Consider the following 23,460-nt stretch of genomic DNA (forward strand, 5'->3'; position numbering starts at 1 on the left):
AAACAAAAAAATTTGTGAAGATTACTAAAGAAAAAAGAAATAGATTGAAGATATATCCATGCAAAATAATACTTTACAATTCATATTTTTTCGCCGCTGTGGAGTATAAAAAACACTTCAGGTGATTACTTACAGATTATAAACATGTTTATGCGCTGCATAATAACACTAGTCTGTGAATTGACATCTTGAAATCATTGTCTGATCAAAAGTCATTTTCTGTAGCTTTTTTTAAACGTTGAATATGATTTCATTTAGTTATTTCATCATGGCACAATTTTGAGAAAAATGAAATAAAAAAAAAATAAAATCAAAATAGAATCGAAGATTGTTATGTTGTATAATACTGGTAGCAATTTTTTTTTTCTAAATTTCGTTAATGTTACGCGAAAACATCAACTTTTAGCTTTCAAATGCATTTCGTTTTGTTTCATATATGATTTTTTGTTTTTAAGACATAGCAATTTGAAAATAACCTTATTTTAGCAATTTTATATCATTCTTTTATTTCTTATAACATGATCCGGTTATATTATATAAATACAAAAGCATTTACTTTCCACAGAATCATTTTCTGCAGTATTAAGATGAAATAAAATGCTTTTCCATGTATTACATAAAAAAAGAGTTACTTTCGAATTGTTTTATCTCAAAAACAAATATTATACAAAACAAAATGTATTTTGAAGTTAGAAGTTTAATAATTTCGCGTGACATTAACGAAATTTATAAAAAAATTTGTTGTTAGTGTTCAAAATTACCGATTTGGTCTCATTGACACTTCTTTAACATTTCTTTAAAAATTGTGACGTGATAGATAATAAATTTAAACAAGGGATTCACGCTCATCACACAAAATAATACATTAAAACAGTCAAAATTGTTTGAAAAATGTTATTATCACAAATTAGTGTATAAACAGTATCAACAGTATCAACAGTTATAATCAGTTGCAAATGCGAAGCTTCACGAGTTTTCTCAAGCGAAGCTCTCGTTGCCAACCGACTTATCTGCGCACTTAGAAAAACATCGTCTAGTATAAATTCCGCTCACGGTGATACATTAAGCGCGTCGAACCCGGGGCAATTTTCGCGATAGCTCCCGCTCTTGGCAATCGGCAGAATCTAACACAAGAGCGATCGTAAAGCACGCTTGTATGTCGTCACCGGGATTTTTCATGAACTCGCGCTTTCGCATCCGCAATGCGGACAAAATGCGGCATCTCGCCGAGCATCGTAGACATCGCTCTTGACGAAATTGCCGCGCAATCTCATTAGCCTTAATGACTTCTGAAACAAAATTACGTTAACAATTGCGCGCCAGGTCTATATCTAATCTAAATTAATGTCTCAGTCAGAATGACAATACCAATCGAGATGGATGACAGAAAATTCGATCTATGTAGCCAATGTAAATATCTGATTCTATTTATGCTACTATTATAAATCTTTTTTCATCTTTAACGAACTGCCAAGATGCACTGCGTGCATCCGGCACCTCAGGAACGATGTCGTGTAATAAATGCACAGTGGGCTGAGCACCCAACCGCGAATGCGTGTGATTACGCGCACTTAACCTTTCATTACTCCCGTGAAGTATTCAAGACATTCTCGCCTTACAAATTCGTTGGATGCTATTTATATACATTGTTATATTTAGCATAAATTGTTTCACAATTAAAAAAAAATTGTGTATTTATCTTTATCTAAAAAACATTATCTTTATTTAATTGTAAATCATCAAACAGAATAAAATTAAGATATAATGTTAGAGTGCTAGAATTGCTAGAAATATCTCACGCAAGTAATTACGTTAAAAAAGCAGGTAATGCAGAATTAAATGCGCGTATGCCACGTCGTAATAATTAGTATTCGTTCCGCAGATTAGCGTCACCGCTTCTCTCATCCACTTCCGTTTCTATCTTTCGCAATTCGTTCCAAACTTGAGTTTTAGTGCCTTCGTGAAATTTGGTTCTCCTCGCTTTTCTTCTTCCTCTTCACGAACAGGAAATTCTCGTTTCCAGGACGGAAACGCGGTCGGATATTTCGACGGAAAAAGAAATAATATAACAAAATGCTTGTAGCACAGAATATGAACGTTCAGAAATGTAATGAAATTTTTTAGAATATTGCGCGATGCTGCATCTGACGATGAATTTATTAGTATTAGGTGTTGGAATTAATTCGTAGCGTTTTACAAGTGATGGGAAGTACTTTCATTAATGTATTTTTTAATGCTCATGTGAAATAAATAACATTCTTTCATTAAAAAACGCTACGAATTAATTCCAACACCTAATAAAATATAATATTTAAAGAGTGAAATTTGTAAAAATATATGGATATTACAGAAAATGTATAATAGGCTAAAAAATATAAGAATATTTTAAAGCGCTAGCTCGACGGCGTTCATACTTTTGAAGTAAATTCATTCTTAAATTCATTCTTATTTCGCATTTGTTCATGCTTATTTCTTTCGCGGAAATATTTTGCTGAAATATCTGAAATTTAACTAAATAAAAAAATAATTCTATTGGAAGCTCAAAATAATTATGTACGACATTCAAACTACTAAGAATTAGAAACGTCAAAATTTTTTGCAGCATTTTTCATGCTTGAGTCCTACATAATCAGTTTGATGGTTCAACAAAAAATTATTTTCAGATTATCTGTATCTATCTAAATTTTTAGATATTTCATCAAAGCCATATCTTCCATATTGATCTGGATCTGATTTAATGTAGAGTGATAGAATTGCAAAAATTTAAGAATATACTACATAAATGTAAAAGAAATCAATTTAGAAAATTATAAATATCAGAATTGTGAATATTACCTGATATAACAGTTTTATGATGTATATTATAATAATACATAAATTAATAGCATTATGCAAAGTGATAATGCCGCAAGTAAATCATTAATACTGAAAAATGTAATGCCATAACTCAAATTATTCTTTATCTAGATAGTTGATTATTAATTTTAGGATAATTAATCGGTATTTCTTAACACAACTATTTATTAATAAAATAAAAAATAATTACTTTATTATAAAGCTAAGCTTTACTATATCATTTATATTTAATTTATTTCACTCGATTTCTTAATCCAGAACCAAGTAATTTTTTATCGTAATCCACATACACACACACAGATGTGGACACGTAAATGCCATGATTATATCATTGGCGTAGTCGTATTGACGGATGAGAAGTTTTATTGATCAACGATTTATATACAAATGTAAAGAGAGAGAGACACGTGACAATATCTTTGTCGGCGTTCATAAATTTCGCACGACACTTAACGACGTACATCGTGTGGGCGGAATAGTTCCTATTTTTATTTGAAATCGACCCTTTCGCCGTAATTCGACAATATGGATGATTGTCTATCAAGATTGTTCCTGTAAACGGACGAGGGATTTATCGCGGAAGTAAAATAGGACACGCGAAGCACGAGAGATGCTTATTAATAAAACCGGAGATGACCGCAATGTCGGAAATCGAGACGTAACGACCGAGTGACACGACAACCGTCGTGGTTCCCAAATTAAAACCGGTGATTCAAAGCGTAGATAATTTTGGCACAGGGCTATTTATATGTCGAAGATATGCGGCACGGAAATGATAAGGAAATCATGAATGGCCTGTAGGATGTTCCAACAAAGTTGGCGACAATGTGCGGTTTTAATTGCATCGTCGATAAATTTTGGCGCATGGAAACATGCCAAAAAACAATATCGTTTGCTTTATTTCAATATAATTTATTTTATTTATATAATTTATTTATGTAATGTTATCTTTTGCTTCTTATTTATACCTTATCTTCTTATTTATATCTTATCTATTTTTTATTCGCTCCTACTCTTTAAATTTCTTGGAGTGAACTTTTACTCCAAAAGAGTGAAAAATGACTGCCATTATTGAAAAAAAAAAAAATATTTGCACTCTTGAATAAGAGTGGCAGATTTTCTTTTTTGGAGTGAGATTCATGTACACACTGTAAAGAAAAGAAATCTTACTTGTTCTTTGGAGTGAATCTCACTCCAAAAATATGAAATCTCACTCCAAAAAAAGAGGAAATGTACCAAAAAATGTACCACTCTTATTCAAGAGTGCGAATGTTTTCATTCTTTTTCAATAGTGGCAATATTTTAACTCTTTCGGAGTAAAATTTCAAGAGAAACTCAGAGAGTATTCATATCTTTACGTTAATTTAAGGTAAATGTTTTAAAATCTCAAAATGATGGTTATCGTCCGGAATCGCTCATTCTTTCGCAACTTCGTAACTAGTTCAAGCACCGAGATCCTCGAGAGAACTTAATCGATCCACTCTATCAAAGGTGGCGGTTGCAGCCGATAACGGGAAAAGCAAATCGTATCGCCTCTCACTCTCCAGCGTCCAATGGAGAAGGGGCGGAAGTTCGTCCGCACGATGCTGTATGCGTTCATGCATTCACGTTCATACATCCATACGTTCATACGTTCACGTGTGTGTAAATGGTTGGCAAAGGATCGATGGAAAGGTAGTAGGGAGGGAGGTATTTGCAACACACGGCAGAAAAATCTGGCATTCCAGTACGGCTGCTCGCGAAACGCAGGCAGTGATCCATGCACAAAACGATGACGTACGAGCTATATTAAGCCTCTCTCACACTGTCAACTCTATCACTGTCTCCCTCTTTTCTTTCCATGATTTCATAGAAGGTATGCTTTGTAGGCGTGACGTCATAAGCAACAATTTAATGCATATGATAGTAATATTGTTTAGACTTTGCTATACATTGCTATTATGAATAGATTTTTTTGAATTAATAAAATTAATAATTTGTAATTATTAGAATAGATTAATAGAATTCTCTACTAGGGATTTAATTATATTTTTTAATCCTACCGGTCTAAAATTTACTATATATAATTATATTGTTTAGATCTCAATGTAATTAAAATGCTCCAAAAAATAAAATATTTTCATAGAAAAAAGATCTTACATTAACAGATGGAGTCAACAATACCAAAGAAAAAAAGTTTTTAAATAAAGTATTAATAAGAAGATAAATTACAGATTGAGTCAAATAAATCAGAATTAATAAATATAATTTGAATCATATATCAATAAAAATAATTGTTGAATTATCATTATTACGTAAACTCAAACAATTGATGAAGAATGCCGCAAGAAATTTTGACATTCTAGCAACCAGCTTGAGCGTCCTACATAATTATTTTGATAATAAAATTATTTTCAGATCTGTATTTAATTATAATTGTTTACTTCACAGTAAAATATCCATTTATTCTAGTTAAACTTAAATTTAATAATAAATTCAAATAAATAAATAATTTGTGCCAATTATGAACAAAAATATTTAATATTAGATTTTCTTTAAAAAAAACTTCAAATTCATCAAAAATTACATCAAAGTCGAAGACAACAATCAGAAAATTATTACATAAAACCGATTCTAAATTATATATTTTATTAAAGTAGATATCTATCATTGCCGTAAACGATCATGATGAAATCGCGAGGTGGATTTGAGTGATCAGAGTATACTGCGAAATATAATATAATTTCATTCATTCCCGAACACGATCCATCTGATTGAGAAATATAGTGTGAACGGGACCTTACTCGAGAACATGCCGTTACTTAACTCCGTCGCTCTCGGGGAAAGTCTTTAAACCACAAATCTATGGTAAGGCTAAAGAAATTCTCAAACGGCTGTTAGCGTGCAGGCACCGGTACAGACAAGGTTGCTGAGGGATCGACTTCCGATTTCGAAATCGCATTCGGTATCGATCGTTTCGCGGTATCTAGGATACGGTGGTCTCGAGCGCAAATAACGTGGTATTTGTGTCAGACGGCTTCGCGATTTTTGACATCGCATTGAAACGGCCGTGTATTAGTATACACCGGCTTAGCTGTGCTTTTACTTTTACGACGGCGAGTCCCGCTCGAACGATCAGACCAAGGTTAATCGATTCGTGGATGAATTAAGGTCCAAACGCTCATCGTAAATCTCCGTAAATTCGATAGTTTAACTGCGGAATGATGTCGTATGCATCCGAGAATTTCTCATGCCTTTTAAATTACGTAAAAATAGTTGAATTTGACCGTGAAAGGATAAATGTGCAGTTACATCGATCTTTGTTGCATAAATTAAAGAGAATATTTTTGAGAATACATTTCATCAATCAGATCAATCAGAAAAAATGCTAATTCATAAAATTCTCGCTATATGTTGCAATCTTAAATTTATATTATGTTTTTGGAGAATGATTTTCAAAGTAACCGGCCTTGTAATTGTCAAAATAAGATATCTCGCATAGTTGCAATCAATTCTGAAGCCGGTATTTATTATCAGAAAGTGTCTCCTAATTTGTTTTCGTGTTTATCAGCGAGTCGGTGTAGTAGAACCATGGATAAATTAATAATGTGGAAAGTGCTATTGAAATTATAGTTCTCGTTGTAGCTGTCAATCGACACTTCCGGTCTGCCACTTTTAAAGCCATACTTGAATAAACATTTCCGATGAGGTAATACCGTACTAAAATCGAAGTTTCTATTCGTTTTTATTCGAATTCACCGCTGATTACACATTAGATAAATTTGCACATAGTGCAACCAACTGAACCAACTTTGTTGTCTCATGATTAACCTGTATTTTCTCGAAATGTCATTTATTCAGAGCACACATAATTTAATATCTCGTTTAAATACCTCGACAAGACTGTAATTCTGAGAGGCAATCAGAACAGATAAGTAGATACAACGTGGCAAAAAGATGTGTTGCACGAAATTACAATTAATAGGAACGTTCGCGTATAATCTAATATCTACTTTCTACATATAATTTTTACACGAAAAGAATGATTTTGCTGAAGTATCTAAAAACTAACTATAGTTATACACAGATCTGAAAATAATTTTTTGTTGGATTATTAAAATAATTACGTAAAGGAATCTTATAAGCAATACTGTCAAAATTTTTGACATTACAGCTTGAGAGTTCTAATTATTTTGATATCAACTAAATTCTTTTTAACTCTATTTTTAGCTAAAATTTTTGATATTTTAATAAAACTCTTTTTTAGGTGCTTTCTATGCTTTTTTAATTACATGAAAAAAATCGGTTTTACTGAAGTATCCAAAAATATGGCTACACGAAAAGAACGACTTTGTTAAAATATCTAAAAATTTAGATAAACACAGATCTGAAAATAATTTGTTGAGCCATCAAAATAATTATGTAGGAAGCTCAAGCATGATAAAAAATACTGATGTAAAAAGTTTTGACATTCTAATTGAAACCAGCTTGAAAATCTTAACTTAATGATTTTGATGATTCTAACAAAATTAGATTTGTATCTAGCTAAATTTTTAAACACTTTAGTAAAATTTCTTTCCATGTATGTTTGCTACAGCCATATTGTAAATAATCCTCGTTATCGAAGTTATAAGGATATTCGAGATTTTCTTATTTTACTTTTGACTTAACATATCTTTGCTCCCTTAGAGAGCTTGGATCAGCTTAGCCGAGTGATATTTTCTGTGATCTCATGAGAAGCCTTGGATAGCGATTTCTTTTGAGAGAGTAGGCGGTATGAAGTATCTGCGGTGCTGAAAGCGGCACCATCGATTATGCCTATCGGAGGCGACGATAAACCAGACCGGACCGCATTGGAAGGCGATAAACTTTATCGTTTATCAAAGAAAACGAGCACGCTGCTGAGAGCGTGACAGTTCTTTCTCAGTCAAGATCGAGAGTTGAAAACGAAAGGGCGATACCGTGTCGATCCTCGTCCTTAACCCGAAATAGCTTTGCGAGCAAGTTGCAGATGGCGACAAATCAGATAAGAAAGAGCGGTGTCAAATGTAATCTCCAACAATTAACACGCTGACGCTCCCGCGCATTTCCGCCGTGTAAAACGGCGATAATTTTTGTCCTTCGGATTTTTCTATCGCGCCCGTAAAATAAAACATTTGTCATGACGCCCTGAATATGGGCACCGTCGATTAGAGCGACGCTTCTGGAACATCGATAAAACGAACCTTGCACAATAAACTTTAACTATACACGTCGTGAGTGTTTTATGATCAACAATGATTAAGCGAATGTTCCTTTTTTTTTTCTTAAAATCAGTAATCGAGCAGAGGATTATTTATTCGGTTACATAAATTCTTGTCAGACATTTCACATTTTTAGCAAATGATAAATTCTTTATTGCAAAGATAAAATATTAATTCAAAGACAAAAAAAAGACTTAATTCAGGGACAAACAAGAACCTACGCAGAATAAAATAAATCATTATTATGAATAAAAATATCTACTTTTATTAAGTTGATAATATGACTTTATAGTTTTATAATAAAAATCAATGTGTCTAATAAAAATGTTTTACGTAAGAGATCCTCATAAAAAGAATAAGATATTTTATATAAGATATACTAAAAATCATTAAAAGATACTAGTTAAGTCAGAAACGATTATGGCTTTCGAATGACATTCAATAGGAAAAGGATTCAATGGAAATTTACAAAAGAAGTTTAGGGAAAAATCTAATATGCATTTCATTTGTTTTAACCTTTATTTCATAGATCCTATAAATAAAATAGTACCTAAAAGTTTTTTTAGTCACCCTAAATAAAATTATGCACAAAACTCAACACACGCTAATTTCTCCTTTTTTATTTATTAGCTGCTACGACTATTTTATTTAAACGTTGATATTTATATTCAAAGGGAGAATGAATCGAGAAGCAATAAAATATACTGACAGAGACAAATTGCGAGAAGTAATGATCTGAGAAACACTATGGTAAGCTCAAACAGAGGGCATAGTTCCATCGTTATTTTGGTAATACATCATACGATCTGTCTATGACAGTAGTAGGGTGATATCGATCGTCGACACGTTTATTATATCGAAGTTTAATCTATCGAAAGAATGTATCATGTATGTTAAGCATACCTTATTGCAGCGCAGCCATAGGATAATAATGTTCGGGTATCTAAGTGGTCCCCCTAATCCACAGCCGCCAGCAATGCGCTGGGCTTTCAGAAGCTCAGAATGTGTTTTTCCGTGTTGGTAGAAAATCTCCAAAGATCTGCAACAATTTCAAAAAAGATCTTCACAAATCTGCAATTTTTTGCGAATCTTTTATGCGTTCCGATTTATCTTTTCCATAATAATATTAAGAGAGAGAGATATCGTGCAAAAACTCATTAGTTAAATCTGAATCTTTATACAAAAAGAAGAGTTTTGCTGAAGTAAAGTCTAAAAAGTCTAAAAATTTAGTTCTTCTAGATACAGATAAAAAATAATAAATAAAAATAATTTCATTGGAAACTCAGGCATAATGAGAGCTACAAAAAAATTTTGATATTCTAATAATCATTTCCTATAGTAATTTCTATAGTAACCATTGAGTGTCCTATATAATTTTTTTGATAATCCAACAAAATTATTTTCAAATCTGTATCTACGTAGCTAAATTTTTAGATATTTCAGCAAAACTATTCTTTCAATATTCTTATTATTGACTTATATCACTACTTAAGGACTTATTATTATCGCTATAATAGAATAATGATGTGCGATATTTGTTCTAGTTATAAGTATTATGTTTAAACAATTTAATTAAAGCAAAAAAATCTCTGTTAGATTAAATTAAATTAAAAATATATTCATTAAAACACAAGAATATGATTAAAAGATGGAAATTATTAACATTATTGGTTTCCATCACCGGCCGGTCGCTTTAGAAAAATAATAAAAATGTATCAAAACCAAAAAATAATTAAGAAACTGAGATCCTAAGCGAAAAACTATATCCTGAATTGATCGTCAGATCGTACGTGTTTCAGAAATAGATCCATTCAAGTTATCGAATGAAATTAAAAATAAACTATGAGTTTATGTACAATTCAACGAAGGCGAAGAATGTACTCTAAGAATGTAATTTACGACGAGTGACTGCACAAAAACCTTCGGCAATTTGAAGAGAAAGATCAAGTTGCCTCCCTTGTGAAAGTGCGAGCCGGATTATTAAAGGCTCGTTCGTCAAGTGATCGGAGACCGCAATGGCGCTTGATAATTGGCGGGCGTCGTCTCGTGCTCGTTAATTACACGGCGTATTACGCGCTACAATACTATATGATTCTTATCTCGACTTTAAAATAAAATCCAGCATTAAATTAGCAGCAAATACCAGTCTAGTACGTACTAAATAGTCTTCAGGAATCTCGTATCTTGATAAATGCCAAGTACGTGCGACACAAACTAATTATGAGTTCCAATCTTGACTCACGTTATCGCGTGTATGTGATTGTACTTAATGTTGCCACGTCTGAAAGACGATTGTTTGCGCAACCATAATATTAATTAATTGCGCTGCGCTATTGATTCTTCGCTCAAACTAAAGATTCTAAAACAAAGTCTAGCCACGAGCGATTTTGTCAAAATTCTACGAAAGATCTGTTTCTCTATATATAATTATTTCACTCTTTAGAACCTTAATTAAATTATAGATAGACGGAAAAAAATTAAGATAACATATACTCGAATTCTAATACAATTGTATAAAGTTTGCAGGTACATATACAGAATATATAGAATGAAACAGTTAAGTGAAACAGTGAATTAGAATAAAAATTAAATAGTTGTAATTTTGTTAAGAATAAACAAAATTTAAATTAAAAGTTTTAAAGCTTAAAATCTCTATTTTTGAAAGGTCACTATCTCTTTTCAGTTTTTACACATAGAAAACTACGAGTTGGATAAAATGGAAAAGGAACATTTTGACTTCGATTACTTATAACTCCGTTAAAAATTACCAAAATTAAAAAAACAGATTTTTAAGACTAAAACTTTATTCTATCGCTGCATCGAGATAATCAAATTTTTTTAAAAACATTTACACATAATACAAATGAAATAGCGCTATGAACTTTTGTTCAAACCCAACATATGTACAGGAAGTGTGAAAAAAAAAAAATATATATATATATATCTTAGAATTTTGATAAAATCAGACTCTATTACAGGATCTTTAGCTGCATCTATCTGTGGAAAGAGTGAGAAAGACTGAATGGGAACGTGCATGCGGTAGGGCATGACAAATATATGTCGAGTGTCGCCGCGCGCGTATAAATACACACGTTGACACGAGCCGGCCGGTGATGGAAACAAAAGTCTCTATAAGCCTGGCCAAAGCTGTCTCCGAAATTAACGATCATCCCCCGGCTTCCCCGATAGACGACCGAGGGTCGCCTAATTCCGTGACTGGGTCGTCGCCATCGTCGCCGAGTAAACGGATCTCACGACGACACGCGAGAGTCCCGGGAGAGGAGTATAAAAGCTGTAGCTTCAACATGGACGAACTTGTCGACGACGTCTGAACGTCGCTTTCTATTTCCGTGACAGTCGTCAGCGCCTCCTTCTAAGCGAGTCCGACGAGAGGCGGGACAAAGGGAGGAAAAAAGGATGAAAATTGGACGCATGGCGGTACACATCGTTCTCCTCGGAGGCGCCGCGGATGAGGTAAACGACCGAACGTCTGTGGCAATCGGGCGAAATTTATTGGCCTAGGTTAGGCTATAGGACGAAGACGGTGGCTGATAGAACATCTGTGAGATGTTAAAATTTTTACATCTTTTTTTATATAACACTTTATCTCGGATTATATTGCGATATTACACGGAAAGGACGATTTTGCTGAATCATATAAAAACTTATATCAGATACAGGTCTGAAAATAATTATGTTGGACCATTAAAATAATGATGTAATAATTTAAAATAAAATCATAAAAAAAACAAATGAATAAAAAGATAAAGTTAGCAACAAGATATCAAATTGATTAAAATCAATAGTAGTATAATTGTTCACACCTCCAAAGGCGAGCAATAAATTATATTATATTATTTTAATCACTTTCTGTTTTAGCCTTTTATTAATGTTGACCGAAGTCGAACTAATATTGACCATACTAAATTTTTACTTGTTATGACATGCTTTTTTTACATAGCTTTTTATGTATTTTTTTTTATCGTTCAACTGTATATATTAATTAAAAAAGTTTTAACCGAACTTGTAATTTTAATTCTATTTTTTTTCATTTAAACAATTTCATTATTGGGGTTGAAGACGATTGTAAATTAAATCATACTATACTATTGATTTTAATGAATCTGTCTTATTGTTGGTAACTTTATTATTTTGTTCACGCGTGTTTATTGTCTTTAATTTCATTTTAATAGAGACTAACAAATTTCAACAAATTTCTATCGTATATTCTAGTAAATACAATTTCTCAATTGTGTTTTTTAATTGTGCCTCAGGCTTTGTTCGAGTTTTATTTTGTTGCTTCAATAATGTAGAAGCAACAATGTATCAAGCATGATGATGATAATACTGCAAAAATTTTTTAATGGTTCTATTTCTCTCCATGATGAAAAATAAGGCAATTAATTGTCAGATAGATGTAAATTTACAATAAATATTCATGATTTTATGATTTGATCATTATATTGAAAGTGATAACATATTTCATAATTATTAGAAAATTACTTAAAACATTATTATTGTAAATTTTTGATCTTGGAAAAAATATTTATATTATATCTAATAATTTAATCAATTCATGCTCAATCACACCAAATACAATTTTATTAAAAATGTAGATCATTGATCTGTGAAAAGATAATTTAAATTAAATGAATAATTCTTAGTTTAATATTACTTAAAATATTATTTAGAGAACAATCGTCGATGATAAAAATTTTTATCAAAAACTTTTAAAAGCTACTCTCGTTTCTATGCAATTTCCATTTTGTGCAGAATTATATTGTGAATCTTCTGCCAGAGAAAAATAACTTTTCAATAAACAGTTCTTTAAAGAATTTCTATGAAACATACAGTATATAAGGAACTTTATATTTATGTAAAGGGTTATAGTCACAACCCTATAAAAATCTTCTCGCTGCGTGAAGTTCCTTCACGCAAAACAATTTAAAAGTTTTCCAGCCACTCCGTCGCTTCCATCTCACTGTTTGCATACCATACACATACCCGGCATTAGTACGCAGATCTGCTAAGGAATTTCAATGGACAGAGTTGAAGCGACATGTTAAGAAGCCATGCGTGAATTGCAGCTGTTTTCAAATCGCGTCGCCTTCCCTCACAACGTGGTGTGAAAATGCGGAACGAACAGATCGAAGTTATGCAAGTGCAATGTCGCACTTCGTATTACGCATATCTGATAGCCTGGTAAGCGAAATCCGATCATCCACGGGAATCTGCCATCGTTGAGGAAACTGAGATCCCCGTTGGAGTCGGAATTTTTTTTTTTTTTTGAATGTTCAAAACGCTGATGAAATCAAGAATAATAAACTTCTTACTCGCGAAACAAAAAATGAAGTTATTTGAGAGAGTTATTTGAGGAAGCATCAAGATTATCAAGAAACGCAGTAAATAATACATTTAAAAAACGGTTTTGCTAAAGTATTTAAAAATCTATTTACAAATTTAACTTATAGATTTGAAAATAATTTTGTTAAAGAATTAAAATAATTATATAGGACGCTCAAGTTCATTGTTAAATATGTAGTATCAAATTTAAGTCGTCACTCCTATTCAATATATCATTATTTTATACTAAAACAATGGTTACATTTAAAATTATAGATTTAACAGTGTCGGTTACTAGAATGTCAAACTTTTTGCATTATTGCTCTTTATGAGCGTTCCACATAATAATTTTAATAGTTTAAGAAAATTATTTTCAAATCTATATCTAATTAAATTTTTTAATACTTCAGCAAGATCGTTTTTTCTTCCGTGTTTGACGATGAAAATGTCGTTTTCCTAGTTAGGAGTCTTAAACGCGAATTGATTCGAAGCTCACTGGTGCGAATCTTAAATGCTTGCTAACGCTATTCTCGGAATTTACATGAGAGCGAGCACGCCGCTTGCAATCGAAGCCCTAAACGTCTAAACATCCGGCACAGTATCCCAGCGATAATTAATCCAACGCTTTCATCGGGCCGTTGCGATTATTGGGTCAAGCCCACCCAACTACTTATCAGTCACGGGCCATGTCACGTTTAATGGCGTAGCTTATAAAATAAAATGTCGCAGCTTCATTAAAAAGCACGAATGCGTGCGATTCTCTGCCAATATGACATTACGACACGGTACAGTGACTTTTTATATCGAGGTTCGAAAGAGTCGTAAATATTTTCTGACATGCAGCGGATGTACTTTATGATAATTAACGAGATAATGTCATCGAATGCTCTTTCGTTACATAATAAAATGATACGTCATGACATACGGTGCACGATGATATCTTAAAACCATTGAATAACCGTTGATACGCTTTTTCACGCTCAATGAAAATAAAACCGCTCTTTATGCGAAAGTAGTACGAGTATTGTATAAAATTATTGTAATATACACAATTAACGAGCTTGGAGCAGAGACAGTTTTATCCTCGTTAATATTCATACATCCTTTCTGGGTCATGAAAGTCAAGTTATAATATTATTTTATTATATTCGAAATATTATATGGATTGTCAAGTATTCTAGTTTTAACTAGGATATTAATTATTTTAAACTATTCGCGACAGAACAGCATATATAACCTAAATGGAAGTTTTTATTTAGAAATCAGATTTCGAAATAAAAGACTGTATTTAATTCTAGAATGCTATATTTCTCGATATTGAGTGATATATTGATATGTAAATTTCACATATGAGAAAATAGGCCATTCTTAATTTAACACAAAATTTTCATATATTTCACATTTGACAAAATGTGTATAATCTGGACTTCATAAATGTATATAATACAATTATTAACTTAAATGTGAATAAACTCACTATCTAATTCAATCTTGTAATGATATGGAGTATACAGTCCAATATCACCTCGTAACACTTATTAATAAAATATGTACTAATAAAAATATGTACTATTAAAAATTGAAATTACTTATCACGCTTTTTGTTATAATATTGCCCTCATTCAAACTAACATATAATGGAAAAAGCTTCGAGAGCTTGTCCTAGTTTTTAATATGACAGATTGTGAACCTCCTGATAATCATTGAAGGCATAACTCAACGTTTAATTATTTCGCTCACTCGTATGAAAGTTTAGGTATCGATAACGTTTTAGAGTTAAGGGCAATAAGAAAAAAGCCTAATAATCAAATACAGTTATCAAATACATTTTGTTTAAAGTATTGGAGCAATATTTAGTAAGTATTACTAAACATAATACAATAATAATAATCAACTATTTCATAATAATTACTAAATATTTAGAAAAGTAAAATTAACGTTTATAGTCCACGTATATATCCAATTAAAATGCTAAGATTTTTAATTATTAATCAAACATTTAATTAAAATTATGATAGTTCACGAAATTATTTAATAACTATCTAATAGTTTCACTATTATTATACAATTTTTTTAGACTGTAAAAATTTTTTGGGCTATGTATAAGAGATAATAATAAATTTCATTATAAAAATTCATTATCTTTTTCGACTTTTAAAAATCTATTCTACTCAATGTGTATTGTCATAAACACAACACAAACACTTTAATTATATAACCGATTCTCACAACTGACGTTGTAATTCTCAATTCAATTATTCAGCACAACTGTATATTCTCGGCAGTCGCTGAAGCGAAAAGCTACAGAGCAGATCGCAGGAATCGTCCTGTCAATCGTGCGGAACATCTCGATGATTATCGAAGATGTAGCCAAATACGAAATTCTGAATACAACATTGAATGGAATGTAGAAGTTTCATCGGCACATTATTGAGGCGAATTCAGGCTCAATCTGCTAAAAATGTGAAGTCGTTCGGATAAAGATAGACATTCGACGAGCTCGAATCTTCATTAAACAATCTCCGTTTTAATTAAGCTGATTCGTTACGAAACATCTTGCAGCACAGATATTGGTATCGCGACACATTCGTGACTTTATCATCAAGATTCAGCCCGATCTGTAGTCCGGATTTCTCTGTAGAAATTATACGTCGAAGAGAACGTAGCAAAATATCTTGTTTACAACATTCAAGAAGTATTCAACGCTTTTTTTTTAAATACCAAGCCGGAGCTCCAAATTGATATGCTTTAAACAAACATAAAATTCTCTGAAAAATATAAATCAAAGAATTACAAGTATCTGTAAGAGTCAACATTGGATATTCATGTATATATAAATTTTTTATTGAACATAAATTAAAAAACAATTAAACCTATCGATTCTTTTGAGTCAACTTCAATACAATTAATTCTAATATTTCAACACTTACATTAGATGTAAATAAATTACTGCAATCAAATAACACATAAAACTGAGAACGTCATCATGACATTAAGCGAAGTAAGTACATGATCAACTTCGATAAATTCATATTGAACTGGTAACGGAATCTTGTAAAAAATTACTTCTTGCAATGAATCAGCGTTATATAGAGTTCGGTATGTCAAATTTTTAACATGTAGACAGATCGACGATTAAAAAACTTTTTAATGGAAGATATTAACATAGATAACCCATTTAATTTCGGATTAAACCTGTTGAGCCTGCATATCTAATCTGCCAAGATGCAATATCTTGACGTTAAGATACAAAGATGATCGTCTGGCTGAAAGATATCGACGGGAAGAATTCAGGAGGAAAAAAAACGGGTATCTACTGAACGGGTATTCCGATCCGCATCGTAGCTTCGATTCGCTATTTCTTATATGTTTCTTTTCTCTGGAGGGCCGCAAATCGTCCGATACCGATTGTGCAATTCCCAGCGACGCGTAATTGACGCGGGAATTGGAAAAGACAGCGGCGAATAGAAAAGGCTAGACTTTCTCCCGGGACAAGTCAATTTTAAAGACACCTCGTGGCGCGTCATTCCTACGACACGTGATTCCACACCTCGACGGTTATTTTGTTACTTCAAGTGGAAACTGCCAATCTGAAACGCGATGCAAACTCAACGAAATCAACTCTTGTATCGGTATAGAGCCTGGCATCATGTAAAGTGCTTCTTCCTATGAAATTATTTTAAGAACGGTGATAATCATCTTATTTAAAAATCTATGAGGGAGAAGATCGCGATTCAAATTTCACTCGAGTTAGTTTGCCCGAGCGTATCTGAGTAACAGAATGAAACCGGTTGATCCAATTTCGTTGTCGCTCGATTTATCGAGGATAAAGTCAATCGTTCGCGTTTAACCAATATCCGCGTGCCATCGAGCTGCACGCGTGCAGCTTGATTGATTATCTGTTCTTTATTTTATTCATATATCATCCGCAACGATATTGCAAGTCGATCTGGCTACACTTCGGCTTCCTGCGGCTTACGATTAATGGATTTCTTTCTAAGGAATCGCGACTATTTTTTTATATATAGTACATAGAAAGAATAATTTTGTCGAAAGATTTAAAATTTTACTGGATACAGAAAATAATTTTTTTGAACCATTAAAGTAATAAATAAAGAGCATCAAGGTGGGTCCTTGATGCTTAATAATAATTTTTGCATAAATGTTTACAATTTCTAGTTCAAGCAAACTAATTATGATGGAAATTAAAACTTGCTGGATAGAGATCTGAAAATAATTCTGTTGAACCATCAAAATAATTATATTAGAAACTAAAAAAATGATGAGAGTAATTACGCTGCACAAAATTTGGATATATTCTAGTAACCAGTTTGAGGTTTCCAACAAAATTATTTTCAGATCTGTGTCCAGCAAAATTTAGACCTTTCAGCAAAATCATTTTTTTTTTCCGTGTACAAATATTTAGTTATTATTGGCCAAGATCGACTCATACTCGAAGACGCGACTAATGAAGAGAAGAACATCAACCAAACTCCATCCACGGTTCGCTTGTGCTCATCACTCGTCGCTCCGATTCCCGATTCGCGTGTCTAGCATGTCTAGAGCGGTCTATTGCGGTCTAGTACTTTGCGGTGTTATTTTGCATAACGTATTTAGGACGGTGGAATGGGGTCAGCGTAAATCTTAGCGATACTGAACGTCGACAAACACGCGCGCGTTGCAAACGACTCTGCAACAGTTCACCCGGCGCGCGATTCGTTATGTCGTACTTTCCCCTACGTTAGATTTCTCGACCCGCCACCATCGTGCTCGCCGCTGCGCGAGGTATAATGCGGTTAACGCGAAATATGCAAGGAGAACGTACGCTGCTAAGAGATAATGCGAGATTAAAATTTTACGAGTCGTTCCGCGCGGCAAAAGGCCACTTTCCACTCGCATTTTCGTTCGCAAGCGAGTCGAGACGTTGCCATAAATCCTGCTGTGCGCCATGCCGACTATGAGATATATATACACGATGGTGTACACACGCATGGCAGAGATAGTAATACTTTTACTACTATTTGCGATTTCTCTTTGCGTTTCGATAATTAAAGAATCGAAGGTCTAAACATTTGGCGAAGGCATCAAAAGAGAGGGAGATCGCTAGAAAGATTTGGTACCAATTGTGACAGTAGATTTGACTGTACTTTGATTTTACTTGTCATAATCTTTTAATTGAAATAAAATAAAATAGTTAAAAATAGTTTGAAATAAAATAAAATATAATGTTAGTGGAGGTTCCACGAATAAATATAATATCAGTGTGAATGAGATTTAACTCTTAAATCCTCAAAATTTAATACAAATAATTTCTATGTGAGTTTCCGCGAATGTTGATACTTAATTAAATGTTCATAACACGAAAAACACAATTTGCAATCAATTAGAATATATTTACCAAACAAAATTGAAGTAAATGTAAACTCCACTCTGGATTTGCCAGTTTGCAGAAGTCAAGTACAAACCACTAACTACCAGTACTAAGTAGTTTGCAATGTTGCAGCTTGTAGATGCAACTTCCGCACTGAAGAGAACTTAGATTCAGACGAAACATTTGCGTTTACTTTAACTTCATTTGATAAGTAAGTACATTTCAATTGGTTGCAAATTATGTCTATTGCGTTGTGAATATTTAATGTTCTTAGACATTTATATACCGTGTCTCCTGATTTACATAGAGGTTCACACATAGGCATTTTACTTTATTAAATAATCCTTATTAGATAATCCTTAAATGCCTTTACGATATGGCATATCCATCTTTTCTTTTATTGCTTTTCCAATTTTTTAATTGTTTATAAGATTATATTAACAAAAATACATGTATTTGCTTCCTTGTCTGACGTTTTTGATTGAAAAAAAAATTGTTTACAATTGAAAAATGTCAGACATATATTGAAATGCCTATACTAAATGTTTTGCTTCAACTAAATTATTTTATTGCCTCAAAATCAAGGATTTGTTTGTCCAAACAACTGATTCATTGATTCAAGTTGAAATGGGATTTTCAATGTATAATAACAAATCAATATTATAATGGCATTTGCCACTTTTTACCGTATAACTTGCTCAAGAATTTTTAACTTAGTTTAAATAATTTTAAATTTATTTAATACTTTATTGTAATTGTACATGAAAGCTTTTGAGGAAAAATTATACTATAATTTTTTAAAAAGTTAATTTATTCATGTCATCGAAAATGTTTTTAAAATTTTATTTCATATCTAAATTCGTTTTCATTTTCTTCCTTCGAAATACTTGTATAATGTCTATATTGGTTAAAACAGGTTGAACAGATGTTCATATATAGCTTTGATTTGTAATTTTTAACAAAAAAACTGAGAATCAATGCTTTGGAAAAACTTGTGCATGAAAATTATAGTGATACACAATAAAATTAACATCCTTCTTTCTATCGACAATTTCCAACGGTTATCATTTGCAACGCTACGAAGGAAACATAGTTCTCGAGTATCTTGCATTTTATTGCAGCCAACGTTCTAGTTATCGATAATTACATGATGCAGAGATATCCTAGTGGCTAAGAAAAGATCTCGTATAATCTACACTTAAAACTTGGAACGATCAAGACCTCCGCTACAGCGAATGCACCTATTAACTATTTCCGAAAGTTTCCGATAAACTAAAGAAACATATTTTTAATATAGATATATTACGTACAGAGAGAGAGAGAGAGAGAGAGAGAGAGACGCAAAGCTTTAATTTCTCAAAAATGCAAGTAGAAGTCAATATATGAATCGAATATAATCGAATATCTTTTGTAGAATCAAATTCCATTAATTTCAAGCACTGTGTCAAGAACTGTGTCAAGAAGACCATCTTTATACTATGAGGAAAGTTCAAAAGCAAACGGAATCAGATATTTCGTCTCTCTTGTGAAGTATTTCGCCGAAAAAGATCTTTGTCGAGATAATTCACTCCAAGTGGCAATGACAGCAGTACCTGCTTGGCCAAGGTTGTGCCAAGACTGGAGAGAAAGACCGAGAGAAGTAGAAGTAGAGGCACGGAGAGACAGAGAGATAGAGAAAGATAGAAAGAGAAAGAAAGAGACAGAGAGAGAAAGGGAGAACATGGGTAAAATCTATCTCTCAGCGGAGAGTAGTCCTGGACTGATGCCAAAGAAGAGAGCAGGCAGACCTTAGTCATCCCACAGGAGTTTCGCCTCGCGACGGACTGAAGTAGGAAGAAGCGGCAAAGGCGAGGCTGTGTCGGCTAATAAAAGACAAGCGTAACGTAATTCCACCCGCGCTCCAATAATAGTGCCGTCATTTAACAGTGCTTCCGTCGTCGTCGGCGTTTTCATGCCGACAACCAGGACTATTCTCAACGCACACGATTATTCGGGAATCCGGCGAACTCGCAAGCATCTCATCCGCGCAAGAAAACGAAGAAAAAAAAAAGAATTTGAGTTAAAATCAATCAGAATTGCGAGATGAAAGTTAGAAGACGAGTTATGCCCTTCAATTTAATAAAATCAACTATTTTTTCTAAGAGATTCATTTTGACATAACAAGTTGTACTAAAAATTCTAAAAATAACTAACAATAAAATAACACGTTAAATAAAATAATTCATTATATTTTTAAATCACCTGGATAAAAATAAAAGCTCTTGAGAAATTGTACAATAAATGTATTCGGAAATATCGTTATTTGTTGCTAATGTTATTATAAACAGAATCGTTCACAAAAAAAAAAATGATTTCGCAAAGATCTAAAATTTTGCTAGATACAGATCTGAAAATAATTTTGTTCAACCATCAAAATAACTATGTTGAAAACTAGTTGCTAGAATATTAAAATTTTTTGCAACTTATTTTTTAGATTCTAATATAATTAAATATTTTGATGGTCCAACAAGATTATCCTTTCATATTTATAACAAAATTTTATATCTTTCAGCAAAATCGTTCTTTCCATGTTTAAAAAATTTAATTTCTTTGCCTCTATTATTGTGTCTTGTAACATTAATTTTGGACGATAAATCCTCGAAATCTTTTGGAGGATACATTTTGCTGAATTTCAGAAAATATCACGATAACGCTCGGAAACGCCATAAATTCTTTAATTGACGCATATGCGTGCGCGATCCGAGTGCGCGCTACTTCCAATCATTATCATCGACAACCGGCAATTCGTAGTCAAACAAGGTACAGGCCACCTGTTCATATTTAGGCTCCGGCGCTAATAAACGCTCGGGTTAGTGTTCGAGGGATCTGTAGAGACCCCGGTCTCTCGCTCTTTTCTCGAGATAGGTCGATACATCCACTTAGGAGGCACCGTCGGTGTGAACACAGGTGTTTAGCGCTCTTCTGCCTGCACCACGGCGCGAAGAAGTGATGTGGGAATAGTGGGAAGAGTTATCGGGCACGAAATGAGTAACACACGTAAAACTCGGCACTATGGCCGATATAGCGGGTAAGAAATATAGTTGCGGCCACGCGATAGTGAAATAATTGTTTTTCTTCATGAAACATGAAAGTCAGCGCGCGAGATGATAAAATATGTCTAATAAGCTGTATGCTGCGACCGGCAACCTGAATTATCGTGGTGTGTGGCGATCAAATCGATCCGCTTGGCAATAAACTCGTTATCCCATTATGGTTAAAGATAAATGTAAAGATAGAGTACACAATGTAATAGAGAACGATGTAAGTGTACGACGAAAAGCGTGTAATCGATAGAATTTCATGAATAGTTAGAAGCAAGTCGTCATTCGATTCGTTGTTCACTTTTTTCAGATTGAGCAAGATACAGAAATTACGTGTTTTGATTTAAAAAAATAACGTAAATTTAATTTCGATAATTTTATTAAAATTGCTTTACTTTTACGTTTCATTTATATTTGCATTTATGTATGATATTTAAGAAACATTTATATTATGTGTTTTTGCAATTCGCTTTTGCAATTCGATTAATTTTTTCAATTTTAACCAATTTAATTTGTGCAAACGATACCAGCATTCGAAACTATTCTTTATTCGTTTAATTTGTTTCCATGTTTATTGTTGGAAAGGGCCAAAACCTGATCGAAACGTTGCGTTTTTAATGTAACATTTTACTAATAAATATCTTATATTACGCACTAACACGCGGACTCTTATTAGCTAATTTATATTTCTTTTTATTGATTTATTCTCAGAGTCCTTCATATTTTACCACATTATATTATTTATAAAATACTCGGCTTGTGGAACAAATGTGGTGATTTAAGATACCTTTTTGATGTCGTGGAGTAACATTTAATTCTTTTACTTTTCCTACATTTTTGATTTTTGTAGCTATAATTACATGTTATTATATGATTATTATTATGCTACAATGTTAGTAACCTACAATTATTTTTGATTGCTAACTATATATACTTGTTAATAGAACTATTTATATAATTATTATTACCAACACTGTAATAAGTAATAATCATAACAATATATAATTATAGTTACAAATACCAAAAATTTTTTCTCTGAAAGAACGATTTTTCTGAAATATATAAAAATTTAAATAGATACAGATCTGAATATAATTTTGTTGGACAAAATAATTATGTAAAGAATTCAAACAATGTTGCAAAAAAATTTTGACATTTCAGCAACCAGTTTGAGCGTCTTACATAATTATTTTGATCAGAATGATCTTCAGGTCTTATCTGAAGATACAATCTTCGTATCCAGTTAAATTTTTAAATACTTCAGCAAAACTATTCTTTTTTCGTGTGTTTGAAAAGAAAGGTTTAAGTTATCGAAAACAATTCAAAGGAGACAAAAAAAAATAAATCAAAACGCGCGGTTAAATTAAGCGGACAATTTGTCATCGTAAGATTAAATGGGATACAAAATGGGATATAAAATGGGCGTATAGAGATAAATTTACTGGTTATGTCTATTCAACAAGCAAATTTGCTTGGTTGCTTTATAAATCGCGTTGAATGGTGTGTAGACAGCGATTACCGTCATATAAAGCGACTGGTAGAAAGACATGTGTATTGTATATTTCACTGGGAATATCTTTGAAATAAT

General features: G+C 32.5%; 1 protein-coding gene across 3 annotated transcripts in view; it reads right to left on the reverse strand.

Annotated features, from left to right (window-relative positions):
- Positions 1 to 23,460, reverse strand: part of LOC105152881 (tRNA dimethylallyltransferase) — a 104,874-nt gene that overhangs the window by 37,509 nt on the left and 43,905 nt on the right. For all 3 annotated transcript variants that reach the window (XR_015546441.1, XM_011067412.2, XM_087410539.1), the window contains exon 4: positions 8,982 to 9,117. Coding sequence is in view for 2 of the 3 variants with exons in the window: in XM_011067412.2 (XP_011065714.2) it covers positions 8,982 to 9,117 (136 nt within the window). In the remaining variant the exon portion in view is untranslated. The remainder of the gene's footprint in view (positions 1 to 8,981; positions 9,118 to 23,460) is intronic.

Source organism: Acromyrmex echinatior, chromosome 10, assembly GCF_024713525.1.
Source record: "Acromyrmex echinatior isolate Ae372 chromosome 10, ASM2471352v2, whole genome shotgun sequence".
Lineage (NCBI taxonomy): Eukaryota > Metazoa > Arthropoda > Insecta > Hymenoptera > Formicidae > Acromyrmex > Acromyrmex echinatior.